Raw genomic sequence first — 12260 nt, 5'->3', positions numbered from 1 at the left:
GAAATGTGTTAATTATTAGCTTTTTTTTTTTTGCCTATTGCAACCTTGTCTGGTATGTCTGATGTCTATCCAGCTGAATTTTAATCATATAACCTGCATCAGATTGCTAAAAATATCTTAATATTTTTAATGCTGAAACTTTTCCAAAACCTGCAAATCTCCAGGCAGTTGATTTTTGAGGTCCATGTTGAAAAAAGTTCCCCATTCTCTGCCTGAAGGTTTTTAGATTCATCACAGAACAATTACACAGTGGAAGAGTGCATGGACTATGATTACTGTAGCTAAAGCTGTGGGTCGACTGTGCAGATTACACAGTACATAAAGCAAAGAGAAACGAGGGAAGACAAAGTGAGACAGGCAGTAAAAACTGCCAGACACTACCAAAGCTTTGAGAGCATTCCAACTAAAAGCAGCTGTGCTAGCCTCTGGGTTGTGGTGGTCTTAAAGAGCTACTGCTTTGCTTCGGATTGCCCCCGATAGCTTAAGGACTACTAATATTCCACTGACATTCCATACCATCTGTATAGCAGCTGTACTGTATGCCAGCATCGAGTGCCATATGTCTTTGACATGAAGCCATGTTTCAGTAATTTACAAAAAGCCTGTTATCACTGCCAAAAGGTGATTCAACTCAGTACTCTGTAAAAGGGTCTGCATAGTGTCTGTGTGATATTTCCGTTATAACAGCCATTTGCAATATACTGTATATATTATTAGTACAAAAGTAAAGCACAAAAAACATGAGGTTATGTTCCAAAAAGAGCACTATAGACAGTTTATTAAAGTAGCAACCTCAAAGATTTTCCCTCGTCTGTTAAGTCACCATCTTTCGATACATTTACATTCATTGAAAAAAAACAAAAACTGTATTACATTAATGCTAAGCAAACCAAACATTTCCCACTGTAGCAACTTCACATTAGAAGAATTTAACTAACAAAACACAAGCTGACTTTTAAAATTAAGTCAGAGGAAATGAATCTCTTTGTGTCAGGAGCTTAGCATCTTCTGGCACCGTTCATCAAAACATTCTACCAAACAAGACGATGTCCATTTCCCAGAATTTTCTGTCAGTGAATCAGTTTGAATCATTGCAAGGAGTAAGGAAACAGGAAGGAACAGCCAAAGTGATGTGTTCAGAGAAAATGCTGCAGGCAACAGCACACCTCTGACTGCTTAGCAAGGTAACCAACTTTCATTTTTACAGCAGGTTTCTATTCAGACTCATGCCATGTGCTGCACATAATCAGATTATAGCTGCTCACAGAATGATGGGGGGAAAGGCCAATTATTGCCTGATATCTGATTTTTTTTTTCTCCCTCCTTCGCTACACCTGCAACTGTGTGAGCTACAGTATTCAACTGGTTTCAGTGCTGCTACACTAACTACAAGTGTCACCAAATCAACCAGCACTAAAAACTTCAAAAGTGCCACTTGAAATACAAAGTGCAGTAAACCTAAACATCACATTAATATATGGCCTGAGCTGCACTTTCAAATGCAAGATGGATCCTAAGAGCAAGTGTAGGGGTACAGGCACTTTAACAGAAGAGCTCACCTCATGCTCTGATATTCCATCAATGATTTCAGAGACTTCATGTTCACTGCGAGCTGCAGATGAGGTCAGCCCACCCCCTCGTTGCCCAACACGGCTGCAAAAAAAGAAAGAAAGAAAGAAAAAAAAAAGAAAAATTCAGATGACCCTTCATTCAAATCTACCCACACATTACTGTCAGTGAGCCACCCACATCGCACGATGAAACAAATCCACAGCAGCTCTTTACAAGAGCAGCAGTAATAAGGTAACAAATCAAAGTGATTGAGTCTGGTTGCAGAAATTAACAGTGTCTGTTGTACCGGGAGGGGAGACAAATCATCCCACCTCTGCATTCGCTCCTGCAGCTCTCTTTGCTTGCGGATCTCTGGGAACTGTTTCTCGTAGTACTCCCGCACCTTGCTCTCCTTGGCTCTGCGCCGCGGGTTGTTTTCAATGCGCTCCACCTTCTTCTCCCAAGCTTCCATTAGCTGGTCATAGCGCTGGCAAAACTTCTGTTCCTGAACAATCATAGAAACAGAGCAAGCTCAGTCTAATACAGAATTTAAATAACATCCTTATGCCTTTTATTCTCCCTTACAGTACTGGATTTAAAGTAATGGACTATTACATTTCCTGAAGATCTGACAGGTAACCAGAAAGCCCTCAAAGAATAGACTTTTTTTTTTTTTTTTGCGTGCCACCTCCCTTGGGTGTATCCTACCATGCACCCCCATGTGCTCAGAGGGGCCACACTGACATGTTGGTATTCTATGGGGAGTCTAGCCTTGAGCCAAAACTCCAACAGACGGCAGCCCACTGTTTTTGCCAGCGTCCTCACAGCCAGGCTGTAAAGCAGACCATTAACCCTGGTGGAGACACGACCCTCGGCGGGCTCATAAATTACAAGTTAACATTTCCCCTCACTTTGCCCCCAAGAAGCTCCTCACTTAGATCGCATAACAGAAGAGTGGACACCCCAACTCTGATGAAGTGCTACATTTGAACAATTTTTGCCTTACATAAACGTACAATACCTAACATGCTGTGGCAGAGCTCCTTCTGGCACTGACAGAGATTAGAAGCTACGTTATCATCTATATTTTCTACTTTTGGATGCACGCAAATGTCATAGTAAAATAATGATTTCCTGTCAATTCAGCTGATTTTACAGTGGCTGCCTGGCCTTAGCATCAGAGCTCACCCCATTGATCTCAGCTTTATTTATAGTCATGCTCTTTTGCTCAGTCTTACTCAGGCCCTGGCAGGCTGGAGCATGGAATACGCCTGTACAGTGCTCATTATAGTGACTGGCTGACAGTGAATTCAAAATGATACTTGCAGATGACACCATGAGCTTTTTTTTCTTGTTTTGTTTTTGAAAGCAATTGTTTCCGAGGAGCACAGTACGACTACTGACAACAGATCATACCCACATCACTTTTCTTCTGTGGTATGCCTGAAATGGCCACGCACTTCAAGGAGCAGCTGGCCCCGTTTCATACTAGTCATCCATCATGGGCCAAGTCCAGCAGAGAGTCAAAAAATGTGGAGTTCTCTACTTACCCACTGCTTACGAGCATGATTTCTCCTTTTGAAGTATAAGATGAGCTTCTTCCTCATCGCCTGGTTTCTAAGAGGGTAGAAGAAAACAAAAGAAAACAGTGGGGCAGGAGGACAGGAATAAAAGAGAAAGGTGAGAACGTATAGGGGGAAAAAAAGCTCATTATCAGACGGCGCTCTGGCTTTCATCACTTTGGTCACATAATGGACCCAAGTCTATGATGTCCTCCAGATCCTCAGGTACATTTTCTATTATTTCTACAGCTTCTCTGCAGCACTTCTTTGCTCAATACATAAAACACACTCACATAAACAGAAACAATGCCTGTCCTTGTATGCCACCGCTCGATAAACTCAAACTTACTTCTGGGTGGAAAGGACAGCGAGGGGAGCCAAACTTATAAAACTTGTCTGTGCTGGGAACAGCCAGCCACAGAGCTTCAAATAAAGGTCAGGGCCAGTAATCTCCTTAGGCAGCCACTCAGTTTGTCTCTTTCTTTGCTGCAAGACAGAGTTTTATTCCTGACACTTAATCTGTCACTTGTAAGGTCACGTTCCCCACTGATTAATGTAATCTTATTCTACATTAGTCACTTCAGCTGAGCCGCAGGGTCCTTCAGGTCATGGACAAGGACGGAAAACTAGGAAGTGGGCTACAAGGGGTGTATGACTCTTGTGAAAATTTAAAGATAGCACGATATCATTCAGTAAGTAGATATAAATGCCTACAATGGCCCGTTCACATTCCCAGCAGTACCAAAACCATGTGAAATCTACACACCCTCAACTCCCCTCAACCTACATAAACAGTCCCACACGCACACACAAACACAGACACATGTTGAGCTGAGCCATTGCAGCAGGAAAGATAAAAGCTGCCAAATCCAGCTAGATAGTGTAGATGTCCACACAGTGTGGCCTATAATGGATGAGAACTAACTTGCTATGGCAAAAACAGGACTGATAGATTAAGCTCTTTAAGGACAGAGATGGCATTGTCCTCTAGACACCAGATGGCAAAGGGAAAGATTAGCAGCCCTGAACCCCTACAAAAGGTTTCCTTTGTCCTGCTGTAAGCCGGTGCCATTTCTGAGATATCGGAGACCACTGTAATTTGGCATTATACCTCTAAAACATGCCTGCTGAAAGACTCATATGCATAATTGTGACAGATGTTCTCCAGTGGTGCTGCCGCACAGGAAAAAAAGAAAACTTCATACATAGAATATGTCTTTACAGTATTCTGCATACACAAAAGCATACTGGTAAATATCCTTTGTGGTACTCGACTACTATGTGATGATACACTGAGGAGATGAGCTAGGATGAAGACAGAGCTCCACAGAGATACTGCTAGTCATCTACCCCAATAGGGATGAATGCCAAGGTTATCAAACCGGTTAACATAACAAAGAAGTCAATTGTGCAGGCTTAAAGCGACTCACTGGTATTTAATAACAAACACGAAGAGAGAGAGGACAGTTTTCAGTTAATTGCTTTGAGGCAATAATACTGATCAAACGATGGAGGCATCAAAAGGGGTGAAGACAGCAGTGTGGGGCTAATAGGTCAGACGCATCTTGTGGTATGCCACTGTGCCCAAACTACAGTGCCAACGGTGCAGGCGAGCCATTACACTCTCGTGGAGTCTTTTGATGTGCCTCTGTGAATTACAGTCCTTAAAAGATTATAGACAGACATAAGCTGCATTGACAGACATGGCAGTGCCACACAGTATTGTATACTTTCTACTCTTGTCTTATTCTAGTAGGCATTTGCTTTTTGTGTGTGTGTGTGTGTGTGTGTGTGTGTGTGTGTGTGTGTGTGTGTGTGTGTGTGTGTGTGTGTGTGTGTGTGTGTGTGTGTGTGTGTGTGTGCTTGTTTTGTTTTTTGTTTTTTTTTAACCCTTTAGGTTCCCTTGTAACATGTTCATTGCAGTAAGTTTCATTACTTAGTTTACATAATGACAATTTCACATCCCCCTATGAAATGCCAGTCTTTGTGGTCTGCCAAAGGGGGAAGGGAGAGTGGAAATATGGGGGTGGTCAAAAATGGTTAGGTTCTCTCACTGGAGTAATATAAAACCAGGACAGAGATTAATGGCTGCTAAGGTCACCCAGTTTCAATTTCCAGAATTATAAAAACAAGGACACCTTAACAGAAAATAACAGGAATTGTACAGTTATATTATGGAGACAATAACATGTGCTCTTAACATTTGACATGTTTTAAAATGATCCTCTACAATCTGGTTTCTGGCATTCCATTTTTAAGGTCATTATCATGGTTTCAAATGCCCTACTTAGACTGATTACGCACTAATTAGACATTAAAACTAGCTCCTGATTTTGTGCACCTTTCCCCTCGTGCTGCCAAAACAGTTCTGACATGTGAAGGGAAGGACTCCACAAGACCCCTGAAGGGGTCCTGTAGTATTGAGCAACAAGATGTCAGCAGCAGATGGAGAGATACAAGCTGCAAGATGGGCTCTCCATAGATGAAAATGTGGCACTTTCAGACGGGGACTCCCTGGTGTAACTACATGCTAGGACAATGCCCTAAGAATCAGGCACTTTTGAGGGCTTCTTTTCAGTTTACAGTTGCAACACCAGTGGGGCTAGCAGGGTGAAATGCTAACCAGTTAGCAGCTGGCATTGCAACAACTAGAACAACAAAATAGAGGACACTATGATTGGAGTTGCTTGTCATAAGTTTCATAAGAATAGCTCTGGAAAGGAGAAGTATGAATTGACACTACGTATGTGGTTTAAAGCACTCAATTTGTACATAACTTTACAAGTAACTATTTTCTTTATATGTTATTAAGTATAAAGGGAGCCATTAACCCCAGACAGATGTCTCCTCCAGAAAACTGCAGCTCCTGGTGCCACTGATGAAAGCTTCCAGAAGCTTGAATAATGAATCCTTTGTGCCTACATTACCAGTATATGCCAGCCTAAGGCCAAAGATAGAGGCCAGTAAACCATACCAATTTAGATCCCTTTGCTCTGGTCTGTGTCCTTTCACTTTCTTGTAATTCAGGTTCAGCGTCATCATTTTCTTGGTACATTGTGTCACTGTGTGTGTGGTTACCAAAGGCTGCGAGCTGACAGGAAATGCTAGCAAATGTTTTTATCTCTTGACAAGTCAAATTTGCAATATATTTCCTCCATAGTATAAAACCTGGACTTTACTGTCAGTCTATATTTCTGTGTTATGTTCCATTTTTAGAGTCATGTTATTTACAAAAGAATATCCTATAAAGTCTCTGCTAATGCTTGAATGAGATTTTTTTTTTTTTTTTAAACCATGGTTGTGCCAGAGCGGCATCAATCAACTTATTCTTGCATCAAGTCCACACACACACACACACACACACACACACACACACACACACACACACACACACACACACACACACACACACACACACACACACACACACGGGAAAAAAAGAGGGAAATTCTGTCAATGGTTTTTAGAACAAATGGGTAAGTTTCTCTGGTCTGAAAGCATCTAATGTTTACGCAGGTGTCAAAGTAAAACACAGTTTTCCCCAGAGGAACGTTGCTCCCACCGGGTCTCCTCCTTCCCATCTCTTCAACGGGTTAAAAAAAAAACACAAGTGCCCCCAGAGATCCACATGATGTAAAAGAAATCATTAATTAGGAGAGATCAGATTTTTCCACTGTTGACATCCATGTTCACAGTGCAGGTACTTCTTGAAGTGGACTGGAGTCAGCAACAGTAGCTCTTCACTCCCCAAAGTGTGCATCAACACACACTGAGAACTGATGACCTTATCACCAATTCACCAGTTGCTGGACCACTTTTGGTGGGCAGCGTTTGGCAAAAATCACTCAGATCTTTAAAGTTGCCTCTTTTTTCCCCCCCTTCCAACACACCAGCTTCAAAAACTAAATGTTCATCCATCCATCCATCCATTCGCTTCCGCACATCCTGTTAAGGGTCGCGGGGGGGCTGGAGCCTATCCCAGCTGTCATAGGGCGAGAGGCAGGGTACACCCTGAACAAGTCGCCAGCCTGTTGCAGGGCCAACACAGAGGGACAGACGACCTTTCACACTCACATTCATGCTCTCATTCACACCTATGGGCAATTTAGATTAGCCAATTAACCTAACCCCAGTAAATGTTCACTCACTGCTTAATTTATTCCATCACTTTACACGTGCCATTGCAACAAAAAGATCAATGTTATTAAGTTAATCTGTCAGTGGATTTAGTGTTTTGTAATTAATTTATATAAAAAGAGATGGCCATAAAGATATCAATGGTGACATCACTGTCAATATCTTACTGAACCAATACATGTCAATTAACTTCTTCAGAAGGTTATACTTTAAATTTTAGTGGCTGTGTATAAAAGACTTAGAGATGAGAGAGTATGTAGGCATATGTGATAACAGACTCACATTTTGATGTTTTCATGGTACTGCTTGGTGTCAGAAGGCTGGTTGTACAGAGGCTGGATTGGAAAAGAAAGAAAAAAACTGATGAACAAAGAACCTTTTTTCCCCCCTCAATTGTGCAACATTTATTAAACAGCAGATAAAATGAAGGTCATGTGTCACATTTTCTTCCAACATGAATATGATTCTTACATTGTAGCAAATAAATATATGGTCATGAATTGACAGGAATGACACAAAGCTGGCTGAGAGAAAACCAATAACATGATCTAATTTGATCCAAAGAACTCGTGAAATGAAATGAATAACCTCAGGGATAGGGTTTTGTGTAGGCTCTTGCACAGGTTCATTTAAGAAGAGCCAAGCGGTCACACTGAGTGTGCTACTCTGGCATGTGGGAGTAAGATGTATGGACAGCAAAATGAACACATAGTAAGGCAGCACTTATTGGACAAAAGCATGCGAAAAAATATATATAACTGCAAACAAAAGTAGTTGGGAAATTTGTACTGGAGCAGAAGTCCTAATTTTCAAAGTAGCTGCTGGAACAAGCAACATGTGAGTCATTTTATTTAAAATGAAATATTAAAACTATCACCTAATGCAGCTCTAAGATAGCAATCAAATGTATTCACTTAATCATTTTTAACCTCAGAACTGAGGGCATCATGTGATCAAGCTCATTCCTCTCTAAGCATCCTTTATCCCTCTAATGTGACCTTGTGAAAACACAGGAGTGGGGGGGGGGGGTCCAAAAACTGAATTGTGAGATAAAATAAAGCTACTCACCAGTTCTACTCTGGGTCCCAGTCCCTCCAGTATCCTGTGAGCTTCTTCTGCCTTTTTCTGGTGAGCAAAGATAAACACAAGCAGAACATTAGCCGGCCGCCTGCACCCCTGCCATCACCAAGGCAACGCAGTGAACATGCTAACTTGATCACTAAGGCTACACCGCTGCTTGCCGGCTGGATGGAGAGATGGATGCACTGACTATTATTAGAGCTTTTAACTGAAGCTGGGCCACAGCTCCTTGCCTCAGCACCCGCTCCTCTCTCTTTTGCTCAGATAAAAAAAAATAAAAAAGATTACTCACCACCCCTGAGCAGAGAGAGGTAAGAGAGAGAAAAGAGCAGGTGGGCAGGAAAGCAAGTGGGAGTGGAACAAAAAGTGAGTGGGAGAGAGAAAGAGTGGACAAGGAACGAGGAGGGGTGGGGGCTATAAGGCTTTGGTGCTTATCTAATAAGAGACATCTGATGAAAGACAGAGAAAGCGCTCGTACTGGGCTACCTACAGCCATCAGCCTCTAAAAACCAAACATGTTGGCAGGGACCATTTAAAAAAAAAAGAAAAAAGAAAGGAGACGTGTTGGGGCATGAAGTTGGGCAATTAAAAAAAATAAAATAAACAATCTCTGGATGATCTCTGCTGCTCTGCTCCTCCATACATTTATATTAACTCCCACCACTAGACAAATGTTGCAAGCGGTGGCCCAGACTGCTCCTCTCAATGCTTGCGTCACGCTTTTCCTTATTCCACTATGTGAGCTTGATCAAGCAGACCCTCCATGGTGGCACACCGCTTACTCTATTGTTTCACATCTCATTTTACTTCCCTCCATGACCAGTCTTACTGACTCGGCTGAGACGCTTACAGACAGGATGGAAGTACACGGATGGAGAGGAGCATGTGGGAGAAGTGGGTGGGTATGTGATGGAAGTCTACACTCTTCACCTCCCACCATGTTTCTTCACTGTAGAGGTAACAAAGGAGGTGTTTGGGGACCTTCTCCTAAGTTTATACAAGACTCACACTAACAGACTTGAAAGTGAGACTCCAGAGAAGCTCATGCACACAGCTCAACTTTAGTCAACACAGGCTTACAAGTAGGTCAGCTGAGAGAGAAGCCATGAGACACGGCTCCTACCTTTAAAATGACTGTGTATTTATCCTGCTATATCACACAAGAGGAAGTACTGATGCTTTACATATTTTTAGTATACATATCTTTAAAATGCAAATACAGTATCATGATATTGTTATTCTTCCTTCAGAGTGATTAGAGTTTTCCTCATTCCTGTTGCTCCTCACCAGTGAGTAGGTGTAACAGGCTGCAGAGTGTTGCCTCAGAGAGCTTGCTCACTACAGAAGCAGCTAATGAGCAGCAATTATTAAAAGCAGCCTTTCATCCTCGGGGAGTATGGAGACTCAAGGATTTATATTCATTTCCTGGCTGTGACACTTGAAGCAAAATTTGAGAACAAGACTGCACGAGTTCTGACCTCAAACCTCTTGAAAGACACATTCAGACAAAAATACTAGAGATGACACGTCTAGAAATAAAGAGAAGGGGACAGATGAGATGCGAAAGGAAGCTGCGCAGAGTATTTAATGAGGGAGGACTGATGCTTTTAATAGCTGCTCTCTCAATCCATCTTTACCACATAGACACACACACACACACACACACACACCCCAAACAGAGGCTCCGGCTCCAATATTTAAAATCACACACCTCTGGTCGCATACTGGCCTTCTACTCTACCGGCAGCATAATAAGGTGTGATCTGAACAATACTACAGTTGTACAGCAAACTGTTTTCTCCAGCAGGTCACAAGCTCAAACTAAAACTACAACAGCATGGTTTCTTATGTGACCAGACCTGTGAAACTCCCACTAGGGGAAATGGGAAAGAACGCAAAAAGAAGCACAAAAAGAAAGTAAGGCCTAGAGGGCAATCTTAATATAGAATAGTTCTATAGCTCAACAGAATTTTGATTAACCAGTGTAATAATGGAGCTGTTTTCTGTTGTGTTTTGTGCCCATGTTTTAAATATGAGAAGAGTGAAGCTGAGCTGAGCTTCCCCAGGGTTTGATAATGGGGCTGTCAGCAGAAATGTGGCTGTAACCCAGCCTGAGAAAGCTGGTGGCACAGAGCGCAGAAGGAATAGATGACAACACAAAGACACAACCTCAAAAGGGTGTGCGGAGGATGAAGTAATTATAGGCAGGTGCTTAAATACATATATCTATGTGTGTCAACATAAATTAAAATATATATTCGCAGCGGAGTACAGCACACCTACAAGTGATTATTTTTGCTTTAACCCAGGCCTAACACCAAAGCTGGCGGACATAAAGATGTAGGACATCTTGCAGCCTCTAAAAGCAGCAAACACTTGGGCATAACATATGCTATTAAATAATTAGGGTGCATAACCTATAAATTATAGTAGTGCAGTGACTAACTACTAACACATGTCCAGCTTAACCAAAAAGGACTCAACAGGCTCAGAAAACTATTAGACACAAACACAGAGACCTCCGTATTAGTGCGATGTTCCATAGTGCTGAACATCGACCACACAAGAACAGGTCTCCACAGCTCTACATTCACTAGTGACACTTAATAAGGGTCTCAATAGGTATCTATATACACAAACACAAAGGTGACATCACTGTGAGGTGCTATTAAGCAATTCTGCTTTATAAATTAGTTACTTAATTTTCAAAAAGGTGGCAGATAACTAAATCTACAAAATAGAATTAATAGACTCCCAAAAACCAGCAATGAATTTGACTGCCGATATCCAGTATATATGTCCAGTAGCTTGACCCTAATAAATTGTACTTATTTCCAAATAGACAATTCAACACAATTTAGAATAAGTAAATAAAAAAATAAATGTGTTCAGGAAGCATTTAAGCCAGATATTGCCAGGTCTGTCTAAAGCAGGCCATTTTCTGTTGCTAATTGTTGTCTGCAATAAAAGGCAGACGTGTACAAGTTATTATAAGACTGACATTTCTAGGGATGATCGTACACCTTCAAGTGAATAATTAGCTCTGGTCTTGAGTAGGGTTGGCACTCATTTGTATGTGTCACTTAAAACCAAGATGATACAACTGCATTTTCTTTGATCTGGCAAATAGATATCACTACTACCTCATACCACAAAACCTGCCTTCATTTTATATATAATCTCCTTACAGGTTCATATTCAATTTACTTATTTTTTTTAACATCACCACTCTTTTGTGTTTTCTATTTAAGGGGCTGCAATATAACAGTATTATTCTTATTAATATCTCAAGGTAATATAATAATAATACAAAAGAGGGGAAGAGTAAATGTAAAACTAGAAAAGAAGCTAGTTTGTAAATCTAAAGACAGAGAAAGCAAAGTTGGAGGGGGTCGGCAGTAGGCCAAAGTACATCATGTCAGTCAGAGGGAAGTGGGAAGTGTTACAGAGGTAACACTGCAATTGAGCCATCCATACACATCCAGATAACTCTTAAGCAATGTCCTGCTGTTTCACAGAACTGTTTCGAGTTAGCTGTGAATGATGACAGTAATAGTTGTGAAGGACAACCCTGGTTCTCTTAAAAGAGCTTTTAATGCCATTTTTGGCCATGAACTGGCAGAAAATTATAGTTCTTTAAAACCCCAGCCTCTGTACAAAAACAAAACCTCAAGGCAAACAAATGATGCAAAAACGCTGTGCTCCGTAGTCATAGCCAGGAAACAGAATACTGAGATTTGTCGGTTGATTTTTGTGTAATGGACTAACATACTGCCTTTAGCTAAAGGCAAGGACATAAAATGTAGCTGTAAAAGATGTGGGCTATGACTAACATGTCACTATGTACTGCTGGAGCTTTAGTACACACTCTGCCTTGAATAACAATGAGAGAACACAAACTACAGTGACATGCCCGTTTCAAAACAAACA

At 41.4% G+C, this 12260-nt stretch overlaps 1 protein-coding gene across 1 annotated transcript in view; it reads right to left on the bottom strand.

Annotated features, from left to right (window-relative positions):
* The window catches only part of ncor2 (nuclear receptor corepressor 2), a 91496-nt gene that overhangs the window by 40297 nt on the left and 38939 nt on the right, over window positions 1-12260 (bottom strand). The window contains exons 7-11 of the mRNA XM_030737611.1: window positions 8319-8375; window positions 7533-7585; window positions 3102-3168; window positions 1884-2056; window positions 1560-1653 (exon numbers count right to left, since the gene is read on the bottom strand). Coding sequence (XP_030593471.1) covers window positions 1560-1653; window positions 1884-2056; window positions 3102-3168; window positions 7533-7585; window positions 8319-8375 — 444 coding nt within the window. The remainder of the gene's footprint in view (window positions 1-1559; window positions 1654-1883; window positions 2057-3101; window positions 3169-7532; window positions 7586-8318; window positions 8376-12260) is intronic.

This window comes from Archocentrus centrarchus, chromosome 9, assembly GCF_007364275.1.
Source record: "Archocentrus centrarchus isolate MPI-CPG fArcCen1 chromosome 9, fArcCen1, whole genome shotgun sequence".
In the NCBI taxonomy this organism is placed as follows: Eukaryota; Metazoa; Chordata; class Actinopteri; order Cichliformes; family Cichlidae; genus Archocentrus; species Archocentrus centrarchus.
This window is presented reverse-complemented; position numbering and strand designations above follow the sequence as displayed.